Source organism: Triticum urartu, chromosome 4, assembly GCF_003073215.2.
Source record: "Triticum urartu cultivar G1812 chromosome 4, Tu2.1, whole genome shotgun sequence".
Lineage (NCBI taxonomy): Eukaryota > Viridiplantae > Streptophyta > Magnoliopsida > Poales > Poaceae > Triticum > Triticum urartu.
This window is the reverse complement of record NC_053025.1, coordinates 280,839,319-280,864,061: the sequence shown is the minus strand read 5'-3', so window position 1 is coordinate 280,864,061 and position 24,743 is coordinate 280,839,319. Positions and strand designations below refer to the sequence as shown.

Below are 24,743 nucleotides of genomic sequence, written 5' to 3'. Positions count from 1 at the left end.
GGCAGAGAGAGAGAGAGGATACGGTGCGGAGCTCATCATGTGGGCGCACGGGGGCCCGGTGACGGGTTAGTAGCAGCAGCAGCATGGCAACGATGGTGGACGATGGTGGCGACCCGATGAAGAAGAGGGAGCGGGCGTCGTCTTGGAGGTCCTCGGCACCGTCACGGTGGTGCAAACGGGGCCGCGGAGTACGGGGATTCTTCTGGGCAGGGTCTCAAGCGGCGGCGAGAACGGTGGACGCGTGGGCAAGCTCGTCCATGGTGATGGGCTTGTCGGACGCGGCGGATCTGGAGAAGGGGGAGAGGCGGAGAGGGAGAAAGAGGGCGAGTGGGGAGGCAGGGCGAGTGGGAGAGGTGGCAGGGGGGAGACCGAGGCGTCGGCCTTATCCTCCGCCAGCGAGGCCGGCGAGGGGGTCAGGTGGCGACCGAGGGACTCGGTCAGGCGTACAGTGGAGCGGAGGGGGAGGACGATGGGGGAATGGGTAGGTGAGCTGGTTGGCTCGGGTGGGCCGTGGCCCAGGGGGTAGGGGCTTTCTCTCTCTTTTTTAGTAGTTTTTGTTTTTCTTCTATTTGTTTTCTGTTTTCTTATTTATTATATTTTACTTTTACATTTGTAAAATATAAACCTAGTCTCTAAATTAGTATTATTAAATATACCACTGCCACAATTAGTTGGGGTTTAAATATAATAGTTTACTGTTATTATAATTTAAAAGCAATTACATTATTACTTAAGCCACTATTTTGATTAATCTGGGACATTAAAACACTTTATAAAAATGTTGGTTCACCACCATAATTAGTTATGGAATATTTGCAACATTATGAGCTTTTTAGTTGTGATATTTTGAAAACTTTAAATTTTTGACTTTAATTTAATTTTGAAATTAAACTGGATGGAATCAAAGGGGGATTTAGCAACAGTGAAAACGATGACATGGCACCATTAACATGGGATTACTATAGCTTAATTATCTAGGCGTTACAGCTGTGTAGATGGGTTGTGGGTGAGATGAGAGAAAAGGCGGGCAACCCGACAACAATTTGTTTCTCGCAGGCGTGTGCAAATGCGGTTGGTCTCGAAACGGTCAATGACAAGAACAGAGAGAACCGGCAACTACGAACTGATGCAAGTTTTGGAAAATGACGACAAACAAATGTCGATGCAGTGTGAATGATGTGATGATGAATGCAACAAACAAATAAATCACACGGAGACAACAAAATAACGGAAGGCATTCCCTTCGACCACGGCGGCATTTGGAGATGAGTTTAGGGACTTGTGCCACCATATTGAGAGTCAGGGTGTTTTCATCACTAGCCCCATATATGATGAGATGCCCTAATTCCCATGTGAGGAGAGCCACCCCCACCACCACTTTAGTGTTATGAGTGACTCCATCATATGTGAGATTGAGTGCACCTACCTCGAGGGAGTGAGTGAGCCACCACATATAGAGAGTGAGATAGTTGATAGGTCATGTGAGGACACTTTCAACACTAACAACTTAATCTCTACCTCTATTGTGTCTTATCATTTGGTGCTAGGTCCCATTATGATGACGCGCCAATTCTTGACGACTTCATTCACCACATGGTTCCATCACGATGATGATGTCATGATGGATGATGTGTACATTTACCACGCATACACGTTGGTTCATTTGTCTCTTTTATAGGTCCCCATAGTTACTCGTCAACCTCGCAAGCGCATGAGTTGATGAAACGAGCTCTAGAGAGCAACAACGATGTGCGCCACCATAGAGTGCTTACCCTCCACCACCCTCTTTGCGCAAGAACTTCACGCATTTCTTCTACATGACTCTCACATGGCTATGGGTTACTTTTCATTACATATTATATGCCCATCTTACCATGATCACTTTGCATTTTATGATCACTAGCAAGATGGCCGTGCATTGCACGGAACATCAAGATGCATTTTTGTACAAAACATATGGTGTGATTGACCCATGCAAGAGTAATCCCATGTGTAAAAACTAATGATATCTCAAGAATTTTATCAGAAAAATGGTATCTCAAGAATTTCATTGAAAAAAATAATATCTTGAGAAAGATGGGAGATAAGGTGAGGAGTGGGTGTGGTGGTGACTGGTGGTCGGACTGGGCGGAGGCATGGGGATGGACGGCGCCGGCAGCGGCCACCATGCCAGATTGTTCCAGAGACTTCCTTTTTTAATTGCTCAGCAATGAGGTTGTGGGAGATAAGGATGAACAAGGCAAGGCCTTATCTGTAAATGTGAAGAGAGGTGCGGGTATCTTTTGTAAAATTGTCATAGTTTGCTTTCTACCTGTCACATATAGATCAGACGGTCTATATTACAAGATGGCAGGCACACCATCATCACCAACTCGGTTTTTTATAAGAGTAGAGATTTCTATGCTTTTTTTCATGCATTTGTGAGCCATGTTTTGCATTACACATGATTCATGACTCTACCACTTGTATTATGTTTGCAAGCTTGGTGAAGATATTACTTGTTATTACCGTGTCTGCTTTGCGTTCGTGCTTACGATGTTACATTAATCATGATTCATGTTCATGCTTGCAATATGGCATGTGCATTTATTATGCCTATTATTTGCTCACATGACATGATTACCATGATTTACTTTAATATGTTGCATTTTCTCAATGTTGTACAATCGTATGTGAATCCACATATATTATTGAATAGTGCCTTGAGGGCGGTTCTTAAAAAAAAAGCCCTCCATTTGGTATTTTCCCTTCACTTCATTAACCATATATTTGGAGCTACTAAATTATGTTGTGGTGTTGTTCTTATTTCTTTAGTGACATATATGAGGTTCTATTACTATTCCAAAAGTGTCAAGTTAGTTCTAATTCCACATAACTATTCATCAGGGTTCTAAAAATAACTACGTTATTCACAAGGCGGCTTATTTGGGTCTTCTTCTATTCCACTCTGTTGCCATATTCTCCTCTGCCAGGTCCTTGTTTTTGACGGAAGACCACTTGTACTGCTCTGTAAGTGTGAAAGATGGCAATTTATTACTACCTCCGTCCCAAAATTCTTGTCTTAGATTTGTCTAGATACGGATGTATCGAAAATTCTTGTCTTAGATTTGTCTAGATACGGATGTATCTCCGTATCTAGACAAATCTAAGACAAGAATTTTGGGACGGAGGGAGTATTAAACATTGTCAGTACTAACACATAACCGAAAGAGTGTCGAGTTAAAGAATGGAAAACTAAATTCTATAGTTGTTGCATGCTGTTTCACCCAAGTATTCTCCAAAAGTTCACTAAAGTTACATCGATGGCATTGTATATTCAAAATGGAATCAATTACATAAGTATAACCCAAAGGCGCAGCATACCAGTACTCCACTGAGGAAGGGGGGAATCTGAAATTTGTGCAGAAGAATCCAGTACAAGGGTACAAATTCTTGAGTACATATCTAGTGCAAACCGTACATTCAACGGAAACATGGAAACTTGATCCGCTGTCGTTGGATTGGAAATGTGCGCCGCGAGATGGGAGTACGTGCAAATTGCAAATTGGACCCCGCAATAATTCTGTACTTCGGTACAGAAGCATGCCGAGGCTGAGTCGTCTCATACCTTTCCCCATGGCGGCATCCAATCCCGATTCGAGTTCCTACCATGGGAAGCTAGGGTTAGGAGACGATGCTTCCCTCCAGCAGGACCCCCTCGTTCCGCTCTGGGCCAGCAAGCGGCCAGCAGCGCGGCTAAATCCTCTCTGGTGATTGTCCCGCCAGCAGTGACAGTCCTCCTCCGAGTGTTTCGTGGTGGGCCTGCGGTCAGCGAGCGGCGCAGCTGATTCCTCTCTGGCGATTGTCCGGCCAACCGTGCCAGTACTCGTCCGAGTGTTCCCCAACGACGTCGTGCTGGATCTAGGTCCCCAGGTATGAGGATGTCTAGTGTCCATGTTTTCTGCTTTCCCCTGTTCTCCTCCCGTGGCTCATCTAGTGGTTCCCTCTTCCCTAGATTGGGCTATAGATTTGCAAAGCAAATAGACGAGGGGACAAGGTCGTAGCTAATTGGGTTGTCTCCTCTAGAATCAGCACATCCTTTGAAGGAAGTAGGAGAGGGAACGAAGTAGTGGCATATTGTCAGCAGATGCAGATGTTGGTCTTGAAGAAATTGGGAAGGTATAATTTACTTTCTCCTAATTAAGTGTTATATACGTCTATGACTATATGTGCCTAGAGTGTGTGCTCTGTGCGACCGTGGTCTAATGAAAAGTGATATATGTCTATGAACTGCTACTACTACTGCCTAGATGGAATTTAGATGATGATAAGTATGTAAATTTAGAAAGCTCGAGTGGTGTCTAGGGCTTGTACGTGCTTCTGCAAATTTGCTAGATTAATTTATGTGTGTGTGCTACTGCTAGTAGTGTGATTGACAGCGAGAAAAAGAATGTGTGCCATTGGTACTAATCCTATTGACAGTGAACTGGTACTGCTAGTGCCATCTTTACATCATTTTTTGGCTGAAAACATTCATGTGTAGTCATAGATGATTAACTTACAACCCAGTCGTTTCATTTAAGTCAACATGTGGAATAGATGATTGAACTTATATAATCAGCAAATTATATATGAAACTCATTTAAATACATTGTTTAAACTATTGAAAACAGTAATTTCAGTTAAAATTCTGTGTAGAGTAGCCATCTGCAGCAAAGACACAATCGAGTCATTTAGAGTTACAAAACCTCCAACCGTGAAACTTGCAGCCCAAACAAACACACCCTTAATGCAGCAACAAGGAACTCTTATGGCGATAGAATTGTGTGTAGTACGATGGGAAATAAGAAAGATGTTGGAACTGGTTGAACATAGAAAATTGTAGAAATGATGTTTGCCATCAGGTTTAGTTTCTATTGCTATTGATTAGTGAAGTGAGCTGAGATTAGGTATTGCAATTAATTCTATTGCCTGACCGATTCAACTCTTCTTTCAGGTTGCTTGGTGGCAAGATTTCTGCAAGTTATTAGGACTAATAGTACTGCATTGGTTTTTTCTTCTCCTAGTGTACTAGAACTAGGTGTTGAATGACTGATGTACAAATCCGCAGATTTGCCATCACTGTTAATTACTGTTTTCGGACCATTATCTTAACTGATGTACTTATGTATTGAAGTGATGCATTATTGAATTTGACTGACTCATATTGGTGCTACATAATCAGCACTATGTGCAACTGAACTGTTTGGTTTACTTTAATTTGTTCTAGGCAATGGTTCCGGTTGTTAGAATGTGCCCTGTAAAGTGCAAGTGTTTGGTCGTGGTTTCGGCTGTTGTATTGAGTCGTTTGCTTTACTTAAATTTACTAGGAACTGGGCAGAGTTCTCTTTTTCAGGGGCAGAGTTCTGTTGGACAGAGTTCTAATTCTACTCCTAGCATCTTTGTATTGAACTGTTTGCTTTACTTGCCTTTGGCAGAATTGTGTTGAGAGAGTGTACTGTTGTTTTGTTTACCCAAATGGGGCGTTTGCTGATATAATATCAAAAAATTTACTTGCTTACCCCATGTTGATTGCAACTAGTTTCACACCGCTGGTACAAAACGTCTACGTGGAGACATGGGGCGATGATGCTAGCTTTGATGACTTGTAAACACCGAGGGGTTATGTGCAAAATATCATTGCAACCCAGCGGGCGTTTATTTGCAAATAGCAGGTAGCAATGATGGATGGATCTAGTCCATACACACAGGATCCAACAGCCTGTGCTCAGGTTTCCAAGCTTCCACTGAAAAATGTGGTTTCCACCTGATATTGTCTCCAAATTCTTATACAAGGAAAACACTGTAGTGTTTTGTCAGTATTTACACGATACATGGACCACGCTATTTTTTGCAACTTTGAGAAGACTCTGACGGCACTAGCACATGATGCAACAATTACAGTAGAATGATTTGTATTTATTGGGGGGGGGGGGGGGGGGTGGTTGCTTTATGTACGCTGTAATAGTGCAGTTTCAGCAAGTCATCTGAAAGTAGCTGTTGTCAGGAGGACAGAAGGGATTTATGAATGGGCATACATATAATGAAGGCTCGACGAATAATACAATGAAGGCTCGACGAATAATACTGAACGATGTTAGACTAACAATACAATCTATGGTTAAAATTGATACTCCCTCCGTTCCAAATTACTCGTCGCAGAAATGGATGTATCTAGAACTAAAATACATCTAGATACATCCATACCTACGACAAGTAATTCGGAACGGAGGGAGTAGATGACAGCTGCTGGCGTGGTCAGCCCACCTCCCGGTTGTGCCTACCATACAACATGTGTAGAAGGTGGCAGGTATTGGAGCAACAGAACAGATTCAAAGATAGTCAACTGTTATCCTGGCCTCCAGCTACCATGTGCTGCAATGAACGACATATGTTTCATGATAAGCTGACGAAATGTGTGGGAACTGCTCATTTCATACTTCCACATTTTGAGCAAACCCCATATTACACGGTTAAACCAAGCAATTTATTGATGAGGACATCAATACCATTGTTACACCCACAGCCCCTAATGTGTGGGAACTGCTCATTTCATACTTCCACATTTTGAGCAAACCCCATATTACACGGTTAAACCAAGCAATTTATTGATGAGGACATCAATACCATTGTTACACCCACAGCCCCTAATGTGTGGGAACTGCTCATTTCATACTTCCACATTTTGAGCAAACCCCATATTACACGGTTAAACCAAGCAATTTATTGATGAGGACATCAATACCATTGTTACACCCACAGCCCCTAATGTGTGGGAACTGCTCATTTCATACTTCCACATTTTGAGCAAACCCCATATTACACGGTTAAACCAAGCAATTTATTGATGAGGACACTGTTACATATACTGGACCAATTACTAGAGCTCGCGCACGCCAATTAAATTACCAGGTACTTTCGTTTCTTGGTAATGATTCTAATGTTCATGAGATTATGATGCTGCCTAAATTGGATACATTTGTTTTGCTTTCAAATGAAGGGCCTAGCTTGGAGAAGGATGAACATTGGAGCAAGAACACGCATGAAGTTGATGGCATGCGCAAGGGGATCAAGAACGGAGTTACAAGTGATGATTTCAGGACTTTGAAGCCGCCATAAGGAGTGCATGAAGCCATGGACGAAATATACAAGATGCCACTTCATAATATTCGTCCATAGGCTATTCTGTATGTGTGGGGAAACAAGAGTTAGGGTTGGTTTCGGACTCCATCCTTAAGGGCCATGAAATTCCCCCCTCTTCCTCCATATATACAGCCCTTAGGGCGTCGTTTAGACTTTGGGTTTTGTTTAGATTAAAAGTTCGCCATAGCTGCAACTTCGCGTACTTCGTTTGTGTCCACGACCAGACCAAGACGTCACAGAACCCCACCTTGATCAATAAAGCTTTCATCTTATATTCGCAATATCCAGATTGCAATCTCAATTTCTTGCTTGTTCTTCGTTTGCTCGCAGGAAACAGGCCCTCGTGGTCAGGTTGATCGTGCTCCGGCGTGGTCAATAACCCCTCGGAAGTTGGTTTAGCGATTGCTAAGGCGCGACGTCTCGCACGTTCGTAGTCGGATCGTCAAGGTCGACTCCCACAGAAAACGATAGCTATCATCTCATCGAAAGATCGGGACCCTCGCCTCTATCAAGTGGTATCAGATTTCCAGGTTGCTCGGTGAGATTTTACAGTTTTTCGTAGATTAGATCGAGTTTGTTCTTCATACCTACAGTCCACGAAAAAGCCACAAAAAAAATTAAGGGTTAGTTCATCATATCCGAACCAATCTGAGCCTTTGCATAATCTTTTTAGGGTTTTTGCTTTGTTGAATTTGCGGTTGCATCGTCGTGTCAAGTTGCTGGTCTTAGAGTCTAGTCTTTTAGAGTTTCGAGTTCTGGTCACAAGTTGTCACGCCGCCGCCGCACCATCATCATCGCCTTGCCATCTACCACCATTGCTTATCCGCCACGCTCTGAATCCGTCATATACCACCAATCCGTATCCATACCACCATCAATCTCTATCCATATACCACCACCGGCTACTATACCACCACCATATATCCACCACCAATCCGAGTTCTTCTCATATTAGGTTTGTTTTAAGCAATTCTAATTCCGATTCGTGTTTCTGCTTGCGTAGTCTCAAAAAAAAAAGTCTGGAGACCCCCGGGCAGTTTTTAGGCCAAAATTTTCACGGGCAAAAATATTTTTTCCCTATCCTATTTTTAGGCTTTTCTGAGTCTTTTGAGCCACGTGCCATCATAGTGATTTTTTGTCGCACTTTTTCGTCGTCGCTGCCCTGATTTCCGAAAAAAAAAATGAAAAAAAAATTCATGCCCATCCTATCAGTTTGACGAGGGAAGAGTTTTGAGACACTCGCCATTATAGTAAATTTTCGCAAAAAAAAAGAGGAGCGTAAAAAAAAAAGAGGAGCGCAAAAAAAAAGCGAAAAAAAGTTCCAGAGTGTGCTTTTCCCTTATTTACGTGCAGCGCCGTGATTTTGTTAGTGTTCTAGGCTCGCGTCTCTAGCACGGTCTAGCCTAGGACCAGCACAGTACCGTCGTTGAGCGTTTATTCAACTTTGCATCTCTGAATTGATTATTGCTGACCCTTTTTGCTACCATACTATAAGCCTTCCCAGCTCCACATACCTCTACGTCGTGCGTTTGACTCTCCCTGGCAATCGCTCTATCCAAGCTTTTGAGAGTTTTGACTACAACGGTTGCCGATCACCGCCTGCTGCTGGGTAAGAACTGGTAAGAATTTAAGATTTGCTTGACGAATTTGTGACACCCGCCACCACCACCTCTTGTTAGTATTCTGTAGGATCATATTCTTGTGTGTTTTCTATTGTTGCTAACCATGGCAGGATCACAAGTCGACGAGACTGACTGGGAGAACATGACGAATCAGGAGTTGCATGATAAATTTCAGCAAATGATGAATGGACAGGTGCAGGATGTGCTAAACAGATTTGAAGAGGCCATGGAGAAGATAGATGGCATGGAGAAGACGTTCGAAACAAAGCTCGATAACAGGTTTAATGAATTGCTCGCGCGTCTTCCACCACCACCACCGGCTGCACCTAACGCACCTCTACACCAACAACAACGACGACTACCTACACATCGTGAAACAGCCCTCCGCCGAGCGAGCCGTCTCCCTCTTGCACCTGGCCAAACTGTTGGCGAGCTACTTCTGTGGCTCCTGCTGCTGATGCGGAGGAGGATGATTTTGCTAGCGATTACGAGGATGAGGTTGATCAAACTCAGAACTACGTGCCACCACCAGCACAACCATCAGGTCGTCCACATGCAAATAATGGCAATGGTAGGGCTCACCCTCAGGTACGAGATCATGACCATCTCCCTAAACTAAATTGAATATTCCATCATTTGAGGGTAGATATGTTCCTGATATATATCTTACTTGGGAGTTAAAACTGAACAACGATTTACATGTTTACAATATCCCGAGGAGAGACGTGTTCCTGCTGCTGTTTGTGCATTCACTAGTTTTGCATGTGTTTGGTGGTCTGAGCATTGTAGATTATATCCATTCCTGCTACTTGGGCTGCTTTGAAAACTGCTATGCGTACTCGTTGGGTTCCACCATATTATCAACGTGAATTACTTCAAAAATTACAGCGCTTAAGACAGGGAAAAAATTCTGTAGAAGAATATTATCAGGAATTACAAACTGGCATGATTAGATGTGGTATTGTTGAGGAGAATGAAGCTATGCTTGCACGTTTTATGGGTGGATTAAATAGAGAGATTCAGACGATTCTAGAGTATAAGGAGTATACTAATATCACTCGTTTATTTCATCTTGCTTGTAAAGCTGAACGAGAAGTGCAGGATCGACAGGCATTGGCGCGGACTAACTTTTCTGCAGGTCGACCTTCTTCATGGACACCACGTGCATCATCTACTTCCACACGTTCTGCTACACCGGCGCCTCCGTCGGCTGCCACCTCCAACCGTGATACAATAAAGCAGGCACAATCACCACTATCTGCCAAGAGCACACCTTCTGGGCCTGCAAAGAGCTCTTCTTCATCCATGGCATCAACAGGGCAAACACATGATATTATTTGCCGACGTTGCAAGGGTGGAGGTCATTATGCGAGAGAATGCCCATCTAAGCGTGTGATGATTGTTACTGAGGATGGTGGGTATGAGTCCGCTAGTGACTATGATGAGGAGACTTTGGCTCTTATTACACGTGACGAACACGGTGGAGACGATTCTGATCATGAGACGCAATACATGCTCCTGAAGATGCTGACAGGTATGAATGTTTAGTTGCTCAACGTGTTTTGAGTGTGCAGGTTACACAAGCTGAGCAAAATCAGAGGCATAATTTGTTCCATACAAAGGGAGTTGTGAAGGAACGTTCTGTTCGCGTGATCATAGATGGAGGGAGTTGCAACAACTTGGCTAGCATCGAGATGGTGGAGAAGCTATCTCTCACCACCAGACCACATCCACATCCTTACTACATCCAATGGTTCAACAACAGCGGCAAGGTTAAGGTAACACGTACTGTTCGTGTGCATTTTAGTATCTCTACATATGCTGATTATGTTGATTGTGATGTGGTACCGATGCAAGCATGTTCCTTATTACTTGGTAGACCATGGCAATTTGATAAAAATTCTATTCACCATGGTAGAAACAATCAGTATACTCTTGTTCATAAGGATAAAAATATTACTTTGCTTCCTATGACTCCTGATTCCATTTTGAAAGATGATATTAATAGAGCTAATAAAGCAAAACAGGAGAAAACTAAGAGTGAAAATCAGATTGTGGCAAAAGAATTTGAGCAACAAATGCAGCCTAATAATAATAAACAATCTAGTGTTGTTCTGAAATTAAATTGAAAAGTGCATGTTTACTTGCCACCAAATCTGATATTGATGATCTAGATTTTAGCAAATCTGTTTGCTATGCTTTTGTGTGCAAAGAGGCATTATTTTCATTCGAGGACGTGCCTTCCTCTTTGCCTCCTGCTGTCACTAACATTTTGCAGGAGTTCGCCGACGTCTTTCCACAAGACGTGCCACCGGGATTACCACCTATTCGCGGGATTGAGCATCAAATTGACTTAATTCCCGGTGCATCATTACCCAACCGGGCACCATACCGTACCAATCCAGAGGAGACGAAGGAGATTATGCGTCAAGTACAAGAACTGCTCGACAAAGGTTATATACGCGAATCCCTTAGTCCTTGTGCTGTTCCTATCATTTTAGTGCCGAAAAAGGATGGTACGTCGCGTATGTGCGTTGATTGTAGAGGCATTAATAATATTACTATTCGTTATCGTCATCCTATTCCTAGGCTAGATGATATGCTTGATGAATTGAGTGGCTCTACAATATTCTCCAAAGTTGATTTGCGTAGTGGTTACCATCAAATTCGTATGAAATTGGGAGATGAATGGAAAACAGCATTTAAAACTAAGTTTGGATTATATGAGTGGTTAGTCATGCCTTTTGGGTTAACTAATGCACCTAGTACTTTCATGAGGTTAATGAACGAAGTTTTACGTGCTTTCATTGGACGATTTGTGGTAGTTTACTTTGATGACATATTGATTTATAGCAAATCTTTGGAGGAACATTTGGAACATTTACGTGCTTTTTTATTGCTCTACGTGATGCACGTTTGTTTGGTAACCTTGGAAAGTGCACCTTTTGCACCGACCGAGTATCTTTTCTTGGCTATGTTGTTACTCCACAGGGAATTGAAGTTGATAAAGCCAAGATTGAAGCTATTGAGAGTTGGCCGCAGCCCAAAACGGTCACACAAGTGAGGAGTTTCCTTGGCCTCGCTGGTTTCTATAGGCGTTTTGTGAGAGATTTCAGCACCATTGCTGCACCTCTCAACGAGCTTACAAAGAAGGATGTACCTTTTGTTTGGGGTACCGCACAGGAAGAAGCCTTCACGGTATTGAAAGATAAGTTGACACATGCTCCTTTACTCCAACTTCCTAATTTCAATAAGACTTTTGAGCTTGAATGTGATGCTAGTGGAATTGGATTAGGAGGTGTGTTATTACAAGATGGAAAACCTGTTGCATACTTTTCTGAAAAATTGAGTGGGCCTAGTCTGAACTATTCTACTTATGATAAAGAATTATATGCTCTTGTTCGGACCTTAGAAACATGGCAACATTATTTATGGCCCAAGGAATTTGTTATACATTCTGATCATGAATCTTTGAAACACATTAAAAGTCAAGCAAAACTGAACCCGACATGCTAAATGGGTTGAATTCATTGAGACTTTCCCTTATGTGATTAAACACAAGAAGGGTAAAGAAAATGTTATTGCTGATGCCTTGTCTCGTCGTTATACTATGCTTTCACAACTTGACTTTAAAATATTTGGTTTGGAGACCATCAAGGATCAATATGTTAATGATGCTGAATTTAAAGATGTATTGCAGAATTGTAAGGAAGGGAGAACTTGGAACAAGTTCGTTCTTAACGATGGATTTGTGTTTCGTGCTAACAAGCTATGCATTCCAGCTAGCTCCGTTCGTCTTTTGTTGTTGCAGGAGGCGCATGGAGGAGGATTAATGGGACACTTTGGCGTCAAGAAGACGGAGGATATACTTGCTACACATTTCTTTTGGCCAAAGATGAGACGGGATGTTGAGCGTTTTGTTGCTCGCTGCACTACATGTCAAAGAGCTAAGTCACGACTCAATCCTCATGGTTTATATATGCCTTTGCCTGTACCTAGTGTTCCTTGGGAGGATATATCTATGGACTTTGTTTTAGGTTTACCTAGAACAAAGAAGGGGAGGGATAGCATATTTGTTGTCGTGGATAGGTTCTCGAAAATGGCACACTTTATACCATGTCATAAAAGCGATGATGCTGTTAATGTTGCTGATTTGTTCTTTCGTGAAATTATTCGCTTACATGGTGTGCCAAATACTATTGTTTCAGATCGTGATACTAAATTTCTTAGCCACTTTTGGAGATGTTTATGGGCTAAGTTGGGGACTAAGCTGCTTTTTAGTACTACTTGTCACCCCCAAACTGATGGACAAACTGAAGTAGTCAATAGAACATTGTCTACTATGCTTAGGGCTGTTTTGAAGAATAACAAGAAAATGTGGGAAGAATGCTTGCCTCATATTGAATTTGCTTATAATCGTTCATTGCATTCTACTACTAAGATGTGCCCTTTTGAAATTGTGTATGGTTTCCTACCTCGTGCACCTATTGATTTGTTGCCTCTTTCCATCTTCGAAGAAGGTTAATTTTTGATGCTAAAAGCACGTCTGAATGATTTTAAATGCATGAATTAACTAAGGAAAACATTGAGTGTATGAATGCTAAATATAACTTGCTGGAGATAGATAAGGGTAGAAAACATGTTGTGTTTGCACCTGAATCTTGTTTGGTTACATTTGCGTAAGGATAGATTCCTAATTTTCGCAAATCAAGCTATGCACGTGCTGATGGTCCTTTTAAGGTTAGAGAATAAATGATAATGCATATAAACTTGAGCTGCCCTTGCAGATGGGGTTAGTCCCACTTTTTTAATATGCAGATTGAGCCTTATTTGGGAAGATGACTTCCGTCCGAGACGATTCATTTCAAGAAGGGGAGGATTGATGAGGGGACATCAATACCATTGTTACACCACAGCCCCTACTGTTACATATACTGGACCAATTACTAGAGCTCGCGCACGCCAATTAAATTACCAGGTACTTTCGTTTCTTGGTAATGATTCTAATGTTCATGAGATTATGATGCTGCCTAAATTGGATACATTTGTTTTGCTTTCAAATGAAGGGCCTAGCTTGGAGAAGGATGAACATTGGAGCAAGAACACGCATGAAGTTGATGGCATGCGCAAGGGGATCAAGAACGGAGTTACAAGTGATGATTTCAGGACTTTGAAGCCGCCATAAGGAGTGCATGAAGCCATGGACGAAATATACAAGATGCCACTTCATAATATTCGTCCATAGGCTATTCTAGGTGCTGCGTCACCTTATTAATGGGCCAGGCCCATGTAATTTCGAAATACTTAAGTATAGGCTATTTTTAGAGTCCGTATGTGTGGGGAAACAAGAGTTAGGGTTGGTTTCGGACCCCACCCTCAAGGGCCACGAAATTCCCCTCTCTTCCTCCATATATACAGCCCTTAGGGCATCGTTTAGACTTTGGGTTTTGTTTAGATTAAAAGTTCGCCATAGCTGCAACTTCGCGTACTTCGTTTGTGTCCAACGACCAGACCAAGACGTCACAGAACCCCACCTTGATCAATAAAGCTTTCATCTTATATTCGCAATATCCAGATTGCAATCTCAGTTTCTTGCTTGTTCTTCGTTTGCTCGCAGGAAACAGGCCCTCGTGGTCAGGTTGATCGTGCTCCGGCGTGGTCAATAACCCCTCGGAAGTTGGTTTAGCGATTGCTAAGGCGCGACGTCTCGCACGTTCGTAGTCGGATCGTCAAGGTCGACTCCCACAGAAAACGATAGCTATCATCTCATCGAAAGATCGGGACCCTCGCCTCTATCATTTATATAGTGCAACACAAACATTAATAGGAGGAATTATTGATAACTCACTAGAAGATTAAAAATTGATTTTTCTTTTATAGTAGCATAATAATATAGCAGCTTCAAACAACACAAAAGCCATCTATGAAATTACAGAGTAGGTTTTTTTTAAGTAGCACGGAATACTAAGGAACTGGAATTGGATTGTCTAGACAACTTGACTTGTAATAGTAGAGACGATCGGGCAAATAGATGCAACTCACAACAGAAAACAGAACAGTGCAGGGTGAGTTGTAACATACCTCCTGCCACATGAGGAACTTGAAGATCCATAGACCACCCACCTGGCGGAGGATCTGATGGACGTCCAAATTGCATTGGCGCTGCAGATGCTTCAAAATGGTCTGGAGTAGGTGGTCCTGGATAACAATCAGGAACAGATGAAATCAGCTCGATACTATACTAGGTGATAAAATAGCAGTGAACTAGTGTTCTCGAGGGAACTGCATAGCATGAAATATTAAAAAAATGCAAACTAAGAAAAGGCTCACAATTTGATCGTTTACGTATTTATTTATTGAAGTGAGGGATTCAAGACTCATTTCCACCACTCTGAAATTAAGATAGAAGACTAAGTCCGGGTTGGTCAGTTGGCATCTTTGTGCGCCCCCCACCATTGCACAGCAGGAGAATTCTCCATGTTGAAATGATATAACCATGCTAAATAAGAAAAGTACCTGGCGGAAAAGGAGGAAATCTTCCCCTGTTAGGGTCATGGAGCATCGGTCCCCAAATAGCTCTCTCGTCAAAGTGATGATGTCCTCTTTCATCATGGTGATACATGCTATCGATCATGTGATGATATCATGGTGATATCATTCAAGTGGTGTCTCCTATCATTCCCGTGATGCATGCTATCATGTCTGTGATGATATCGATCATGCCCATTATAACGATGGCTCTCAGGATAAGACAAGGAGTTATTACTCCATTGTTGTGGTCTTTTATTAGGTTCTGATGGCATATGAGGGAATTGACTTGGAGGCGGAGGGGGCGGTCGCTGCATATGATATCCCTCATTAGGCATTGATGCAGTGGGACGTTGATGGTAGTTATTTCCATGGTATGGTGCTGGTGGTGTAGCGAAATTGCCATGAGGTCCAGTTGAATTGAGTGGTGCAATCTGATTTCGATGCACGCCATATCCCAAATTGCAGAATGATGGAGGCTGCAACGGAGCTACCGAGAGATTCATGCTGTGTGGGTGCTCCACGATAGAATGTGGCTGCTGACTTTGAACATTCTGCAAAAGGGGGTCAGGGATTAATTTCACAATACAACAAAGCTAAATGCCTGCATGCGGAGAAAATGTGCATACATAAGTAGCAACTGCCGGATGCGGCCCAACTGGATCAGATGCCATTTGTGAAGTTGCCTGCAACTGCGTTCTCTGAGCAACGGGAACAGGTGGAGGAGATGATGGCAATGGTGGGGGTGATGGAGGCCAATTGTTCGGGAGGGGAGGACCGTTATCTGAAGGATGGTGATAAGATGGTGTGCAGGTATCACTTCGCTCTGGTTGGGATCTGGTACTAGCTTCAGCTTCAGATGGTGGAGCTACATCCTCCATCTCAAGCTCGCCATCAACATCTTAAAGGATGAGCCCATGCTTCTCTACAGGTATTTGAGATTCTCCCTTCTCATCAACACCTGGAGCCTCATGTTCAGGCGTGACGGCTTCAAAACTAATGTCCTCAGAGGAGCTTCCTTCATCGTCTTCAAGTACTTTCGTGCAAATTAAGTTTGGTATGTGAAAACCAGCATTGCTGAGGAAAATAATGAAGAATGTAAACAAGGGGAACCAGAGGGAGCCATGAACAAAAGATGCTGCTGCATAGTTCAACACAAGTCAGTGTGCTTTGGTAGACTAACGTAGCGAGGGATTAAAACAAAGGCCCTCTTGGCACAAATCGTGAAATCAACTATGATGACAGTGCCACGCGGCAATTCTGCACTGCATGCAGTATGCATGATCATATGAATCATGTGCATGGCACATCTTGTGTATCAACAGATTTTTCTCATGTATATTATAAAGAGTGTGTGTTACAAATAGTTCAGTATCAAACGACTGTACCGAGTCCTCTCCTATAATCCAGTGATAATTCTTTACATTTTCTTGCTAATGTGCTAGCATAGAAAAAAGGGCAGGTGGTTCATTTCAATCTTGGTGGGTTTTATCAAATACTCCCTCCGTTTCAAAATAGATGACCCAATTTTATACTAACTTTGTAATAAAGTTAGTACAAAGTCGAGTCATCTATTTTGGAACGGAGGGAATACTTGCCAGTTGGGTGCTGGTGTCATTAATACATCGTAGCTCGCTGCTTTAACGATCAACCAAGGCCCAATGCATAATAGTCGTACTCAAAATTCTAGAAGTGTGATGCGGAGCATCCTACGATCATCCCCATGTAAAGATAGAGCATTGCTCATCCATGTCGGATCTACTCCACGAGAGAGACCGCGGCCCCTCTACGGAGAAGATCCACCTTGGATTGAAGACCCCTCACGGGAAGATCCCTTTGTGGATTCAAGACCTCCTCACGGAGAAGAACCGGTTACCTCTTGTATCGTCCTTTGTTGACTTTGGATCGTGTATCTCTCTTTGTGTTTCGAGGATCTAGCACATGTGTGATCGTTCTTGTTGGTTTGAGTGATTCTCTCGTGTTTCTCCTCGTGTTTCCCCTCGTGTTCTTCGTGTTCTTCGCGGGATCCGCTCCTTTCGTGAAAGATCGGCCGATTAGGGTTCCACTCTACATCAAAGTGCAGATGAGTTCCTGCCACAATATTGCCTGCTTCCAATGTTTGAGGCATGGGGTGTCGAAACACCAAATGGCTCTCTTCATGCATGGCGATAAGGATATAGCTGTATAGGCATAAAGCATACTCTAACCTGGCCTACCAAGAGCTTTCAGAATGATCCAATTTTAGGTATGGCCTATGTCATCTAGTCATCATCGTCTCAAATTGTGTGAGCACATAGAAAAACAGAAGCATTCACACTAATACATATCACTTAAAAGTTAACACCATTATTCAATGCTTGAACAGAAGGGCCACGATTGACGGTTGTTTAAGTTGGCTAGCATACCTCCCATACTCATCAACAAGCATTCCTTCGTTATCACGCAATGGGTCATTTAAAGCTCTCTCTGTCCTTGAAGGACGGCGAGAGCTGCCAAAAGATGCCTCATTGATAACCTCGAGTTCTCTAATATGGTGACGAATGATGTATTCTGGAAGTGTTTTCCTCTCAAGCCAAAGTTTCAGAACCTAATAATAAATAAAAACATGTAAGGGGTGGGGAAAGGAACATTGTATATGCCATCTATTCTACCAGATTATGAAGGCACTTGCCTTGAGACATTGCCTTCGATTCTCCCATGCCGAATTTCCAGGAGGTGCGGCGGCATAAAGTAAACGAGGCAGAACCACCTGAACAACGGAGGGGAATACATCACCAGTTCCACCTGCAGAATTCCCTACAGTGCTGAAAATTAATACGCGTGCATAGACAAAGACAAAGACAAAGACAACAACAAAGACAAAGACGACAACGACGACGAACAACAACAACAACAACAACAACAACACAACAACAACAACATCACCAGTTCCACCTGCAGAATTTCCTACAGTGCTGAAAATTAATACGCATGCATAGACAAAGACAAAGGCAAAGACAAAGACAAAGTTACCTTTCTGATTTCAAGAGCATTGAGTTATTGAATCAATAAGAAAGAAAAGGTCCACCCTCTTATATAAATTTTCCTTTTCCATGCATTCAACAATAATATCAATCGCCTAGACAGTGGAGGAAAAACTGTGTTAGAAAAACTTGATAGCAATTGGTTGCATGGACAGACATGTTTATCTTTGTATTGGCAAGCTGAAAATAGCATGCTGTCTGTAAAAATAAGATTTCGTCAACTAACTTAGAATTCGCAAGTGGTAAGTAATGCAATGACTGCAAGCATTATCCCTCGTTAGTTCCAAGTCCACAAGTTCTAATATAGATTGCCATAACATATCAAAGGCATAAAAAGAAACAAGAAACTATATATTAGAGATATGCCGCTTTCACCATTTCTACTGGCGAAATTTTGTTCCGCATAGGTCACAATCACATCACATAATATAACGAAGACGCTCAGGGGTACCATCATCCCTGACGTGTTCTTAAAAGGGAGGTGGAATCAAACAAGGGTTCCTTGGTAGCACAACCATATGCCACCATTGAGCTACCCAGTGATTCCCCACGGCAAATAATATAGAAGAACTGGTGGTTGGCATGAAGAACATGGCATCAAACCAGGCTAAGTACACGAAGAACCCAAATAATTGCCAATCCACCAACAAGTACAAAAATTGACCGTGTTGAATAAATCTACAAACAAGAAACTCATGACAACCCTAAAAAAAGCATAACGGCAAAGATCTAACAGTAAAAACAAAGTACAGATATGCATGGTCTAACCTCCCAAGCAATGCCATGTTTAGCGCAATCAATAGCAAGACGTGTTGCACATGCTATGTTTTCTTTTGTTCTTGTCAGCATACCAAGAAAAGCTCCAAAAGCCTTCCGTGCTGCATTAGCCTCGTTGCTCCTTGCTACTTTTTTCACATCATTCTCTTGTGGGTTATCAGAACGACTCCTAGAATGAACACTGTCATTTGTAGAGGTGGACCTGTCTATCTGATTCGAAGGTGAAAGCTGTCCCTGTCCTTCCTTAAGAGGTGTGCTGACCAAAGGTTTAGAAATATACTTGCCGTTCAAGAAGTAATCTGAAAAGGAAGTTGACCGAGAGAACCTTCTAGCTTGGGCAACAGCAATGAGTTCTTTCATAGGCATTGCATCTGGAGACGTGCACCTATCCTTCAGGTTTCTGTGGTTCAGTTCTTTCAATGCCAAAGCTGAGAAGGTGTGCCTAAAGATAAAGTATCATTATGCTTTATAAGGCTGCATTATTAATATAAGAACCAACTGGAAGGTAAGATAAAAAAGATATCAGACAGGGCAAAGGCAACTGTGAAGTTGGGAGACATATCCAACATATATTCAACTCGGTAAACTGGATGCTGCACTCAGAATGTACAAAGTGTTATACTGATTATGAGGCATGGTTTGGTTGAAGTGAAAGAGTTCAATCACTATTCAAGTGGCTAATCACCAGGAGACAACTGAGTTTTCAGTGGGGATCAGGAAAGCAGAATATAACACACACAAAATTCACTATTCCAAAGAGCGGCGTGTAGATGAATAGAAGGGGCACAAATTCATCATTAGGGGCATATGGGGCTAGATAGACAGTACACCTTCGAATTCAGATGTATAGGTCGCATTCCCACTGCCAAGTTCCAAGCATTGACCAATAATTAAGCCAAAAATACCAGGGTTATGTGACACACAATTGTTGCCATTGGATTCATATTCAAAAGCACCTTATGTTTGCTAATTTTACAACTGCTCATAAAATATTATGCAGGCAACTTACAGCAAAATATTGAGCTTGGACAGTCAAAATACGCCTCATATTTCTGAATCAGAGGGAGTACCACAATTCTCATTATTAAGAAAGGATTGTGCAGGATAAATGAAATATCCCTCAAAAAGTCAACAGAGCATCCAGCCATCCACATATATGCAACATGGACGAATTTATCATATATGACCAAATAAACTATAATTAGATAATTCCGAATATCCAACTCATAAAGCATCAAATTTGCATAGAAAATTTGGAGCATCCAGCTCAAAAATATAAATAAGAAATACAGAAGTAATAAGTATATCGTCGGTAAGTGCAACCAAAATGCTAGTCATATCACTTACCCAAGCAATTTAGTATCCAGAGGCAGAGCATCTACATGGATGGAAACATATTACACTGTGGATTAATGAAATTTGGAAGAAAATTTAATTTGGAATATAATACGGAAGGCAACATTAAGTGAGAATTAACGCTCATCTCCACCAATTTTTCTAAGTTTCAAGCAGGGCAAGATCTCAGATTATGCCAGCATAAACTCCTGTTGTACTAGCAATATATAAAAGCCACAACTGAAGCCGTGCCATCATTGCATGAGAAAAATGTCTAGCATGTCTGTTGTACAATTAATGCACCGTGTACCATGTCAGCTATCACGGCTTTAGTTAGTTAGCAATAACTACACGAGGGTGTAGTTTGCCATTCCTTCCTGTAAAACCACCAGAGATTGCCCTCATAGCACATACCCGAATCTCAGGATTGAACAGATGGTGGATGAAGATAGCCCACCAGGGATAGCACATATTATCCTTGACGCCAACAGATTGTGTATTATTATAGATATGCCTAATATGGATGAATTGCATATTTCAAGCCATACCACCCTTCTTTTAAATAGGTCATGTAATCAATGTCTATCCAAACATACAGCTTCAATAGTATATTTCAGATGAAACAACTATGCATTACATGGTAACATCATTCTACACAAGTAAAAAACAATTGTAACACAAAATCCACCAAAACATGACCATAAAAGAAATTGCAGGTGCTGTAAAATTGTTGGAGAAAGATGGCCGACATGAAGTCATGAAGATATGGAACATATCAGTGTACACAAATAATTGTGCATACAAAAGCAAAGATTTACTTTGACATGAAAGATAGAGCTTACACTTCAGATGTTCGGGTATCTGCATCAGACTGTATACTAGAAGACTTGGTAGCCAATGAAGAGGAGCTTGTGGTATCACAAATATTGATTGCTGATGCTAAAACAGTATCACCACGTGATACTGAATCACTGTTCACATTATTATCAGAGAGAAGAAACTTTGGCCCGTCAACTGGCTCACCGCATCTGTCATCACTCCTGTTAACATCAAAAGCAGGGCAGCCGATTGGTTTTGTATCACTACTGTAGCTGATTAGCTTGGAGACATCATTATAGCTAGGTTTCCGAGAAGATGATAACCGATCATGTACAGCTATGGTCTGTGTCACATCAAGGGCAGGCTCATTCAGTTTCATGGAAACAACTACATTTTTATTCTGTAAAATTGATCCTGAGGTGTGTGTTTGGCCTGTTGAGCTATGCATTAATTGCATGCCTGATGATCCAAGGCTTTCAATTATTCCAGATCTGCTAGGGCTTGTGACTACTGTGTCTGCCGATTTACTAGAATGGCTGTTTTCTGCAGACACACAACCATTTAGAATCAACTGCTTTGATCCTCTCTCTTCAGGAAGACTACTAATAGTTTCCGCAACATTAGCAGACATAGCTTCTAAAGCACGATGGAGGCGTTTTGATGGTGGCAAAGCAGCTTCCACATCCAATGTTAAACCCCTTGGTTGGTATTCTTTATTCTTCCAGACAGAGTGACCATCCCCTAGCAGGACAGGTATGTTTAATATGGATGACTGGTCAGCTGAAGAAGCATTGCTAATATGCATAACAGAGTGGTCAGCAGGTGCAGCAAGCCCTGATCTATTATTAGGGACATCAATCTGGCCAACTGTCTTTGGTGAAGCCACTGACTGAGGCCTTCCCATTCGAACCCTTGCTCTTTTGACCAACGGCAAGTGTTCATCTCCGTCTGACTTATTAAATTCATTCTTTGAATTTGGAGAATCTGTGAGTCTTCCACTCAACTCAACCTCGAATTCCTCGTCCTTATTGGTTGTCATACAATCTGTAGCATGAGGAACCCAGTTTCTATTTGGCTTCCTTTTTCTCTTGAAAATTACTGTTGACTTCATGGGAAAACTTGACGCACCATTTGATTTTAATTCTATCGCTGAAGCTCCATTTTGAGATGCTTCACTGTCACAGGTATTATCTACCTTAGCAGTAGAAGACAAATTTTTATTGCAGTCACTAGCCCCAGGAGTTCCAGGTTGATTGAAGGTGCCTACACTTGAATGCACACAAACCTCATCCAGCATAGAAAGGGTGCCTGAGTTCGCTTTGTCATGCTCTGGGTATTTAAGAACAGTCAAATCTTCCTTATTGTCATCAGAAACCAAATCAACAGAAGCCAAACTGGTTTCACCCAAAAGCTTACAAGAACCCTGAACTTTTCTGTTTACAACACTCGATGAACTTCTCGACATCCGCAAAGCTAGAGCCCTACTCCGTGTGTAGCAGTTCTGAGAGTATGCATCCCTTAGCTTTTTTTTCGAAAATGAACTAGCAGACAAAGGGATATTCCTCATCTCGTCAAGCATGGATATGTTTTCTGTGGGCCCGTCAGGAGCAGAATTTACAACGCATCGCTCACTCCCGACTAAAGTGACAGAAGGCGCATCAGCAGTGACCAAGCCGCGATCTCTTGCAGTGACTGAATGGTCTTCTAATTTTTTATCACTACACATGTTAGAGCTCTTAGCTAGATCTTTCGTATCCAATCTGCTATTACTATCACCAAGATTTTCTTCACCTGGTTTCACTTCATCGGCAGTAAGATCAAGCTTGTTATTATCTTTCTTCAAAGAATCGTAAACATCAATTATCTCACCAACTGCTCTTACAAAATCAGCCCCTTTGCCATGTCGCTTAGCAAGTAAAGACCTCCTTTTCTCCTCAGTGAACGCCTCCAGTTCTGCATAGTTGCAGAAAGCACTACAGTAGAAAGAACGAGCGGTCAGACATGAAAAGAGAAAACAGGTGTCATGTCTTAGTTATGGTAATTCAGTTCCCTAACACATGTTCTCTGCACACCTTGCCCTGCTGGGTCAAAACTCAATGCAAAAGGACCCCCTCATAACTGTTACATGTGACAAACAGTATTGTCCTATATAGTAAGCTTTAAGTAAAAGACTTGGTATGTTACTGAAGCTGCCTTCAGTACTGCATTTCCCATTTTTGTAATTATGCTGCAATTAAACCCATTAAGGGGGAAAAACTGGGCAGGCAGTGGGTTATGCCATGTGGCACTCGCTGGTTGGCTGAGGTGAGGAAAAAAATTAGGATGGAGAAGAGGGTTTTTTTTATAATGATTTTTTTAGATGGAGGTGAGGGAAGGTTTTTTTTTATGGACATGAGCGCTTTTTGTTAGATGGAGGTGAAGACCCACGTGGGGAGCGGAAACGAGCGCACAGCTTCATCTCAGGAGGAGCGCAATGGTGCGCCCCAACCACTAGTTCTCCAGCATACTGGGTTAATTGTATGAAAGCTACCTGCTTCGCATCTCACTTCATCTAGTGACACTTACCAAGAGTATATTCCAACACACAAAAGGTGCCTTCGGTATAAAGGTATTATCTAAACCTTGCTCTATGTTTATCACTATTTTATTATAGTAATATTCTATCAACATCCTTTGCACTAGATATTTTGTTTTAATTTTTTGATGTAATATTGTTACTTTTGATGACAAATCTGTAATATTATTTCTATGCGTCAGTCTAAGTATTACATATTAGCGTCTAAACGATATGTTCAAAGTTTTGACTGTGCATATTCTAATATGGCACCTATTTTGTAGTTACTGGTACACAACATCTATCATCACATTTAGAAGTCATATGTTACGCACAACTCGTTTGTTTCAAAATACTGAGAGATTGAAATTAACTTCAAAGAAATCTATTATGTGCAATTGGGCCCTCTACTCCCACATGTGACAAACCAACACATGTCAGACTCCATTCTGTCAGAGAAGATCACGGCGCTCTCCAAGTTGAGCACGCCGACCGAGCTAAGGACGTTCAAAAGCTGGCCGGCTGTGTCGCCTCTCTGAGCCGATTTATATTCCGGATCAGAGAGAAGGCGCTCCCTCTGTACCGGCTCCTGAAGAAAACAAAGGTGTTCGTCTAGACCGATGAGGCAAAAGCAGCCCCTGGAAGAGATCAAGCAATTGCCAGTGACCAACCCAACCCTCGCAGCACCCCGGGACGGTGAGCAGATGTTGTTGTACATATAAGCCACCAACCAGGTGGTGATTGCAGTAAGTGCATTCATGGTGGTTGAATGCAAGGAGGATGGTCATGCTTATAAAGTCCAGCGGCCAGTTTACTACGTTTCCAAGGTGCTTTCTCCATGCAAAATCCGATACCCACATTATCAGAAGATTACTTTCGCCGTGTTCATGGCATCCCGGAAACTGCAGCATTATTTTCAGACTT

At 42.1% G+C, this 24,743-nt stretch overlaps 1 protein-coding gene and 1 long non-coding RNA gene across 3 annotated transcripts in view; one reads left to right on the top strand and one right to left on the bottom strand.

The window, feature by feature from the left end:
- Positions 1–3,016: 3,016 nt before the first annotated feature.
- Positions 3,017–5,220, top strand: LOC125551483. 2 transcript variants are annotated; one of them, XR_007302732.1, is made up of 3 exons: positions 3,133–3,912; positions 4,066–4,158; positions 4,976–5,220. It is a non-coding gene; the product is annotated as an uncharacterized LOC125551483 (long non-coding RNA). The 2 variants fall into 2 exon arrangements; XR_007302733.1 differs by having other exon boundaries at positions 3,017–4,158.
- Positions 5,221–6,080: 860 nt separating this feature from the next.
- The window catches only part of LOC125551481 (protein HUA2-LIKE 2-like), a 38,054-nt gene continuing 19,391 nt past the window's right edge, over positions 6,081–24,743 (bottom strand). Inside the window, 10 exon segments of the mRNA XM_048714739.1 lie at positions 6,081–6,393; positions 14,865–14,981; positions 15,114–15,174; positions 15,300–15,865; positions 15,941–16,388; positions 17,717–17,898; positions 17,983–18,095; positions 18,324–18,429; positions 19,103–19,553; positions 21,289–23,238. Of these exon segments, the coding sequence (XP_048570696.1) occupies positions 15,407–15,865; positions 15,941–16,388; positions 17,717–17,898; positions 17,983–18,095; positions 18,324–18,429; positions 19,103–19,553; positions 21,289–23,238 (3,709 nt within the window). The 3' untranslated portion in view covers positions 6,081–6,393; positions 14,865–14,981; positions 15,114–15,174; positions 15,300–15,406.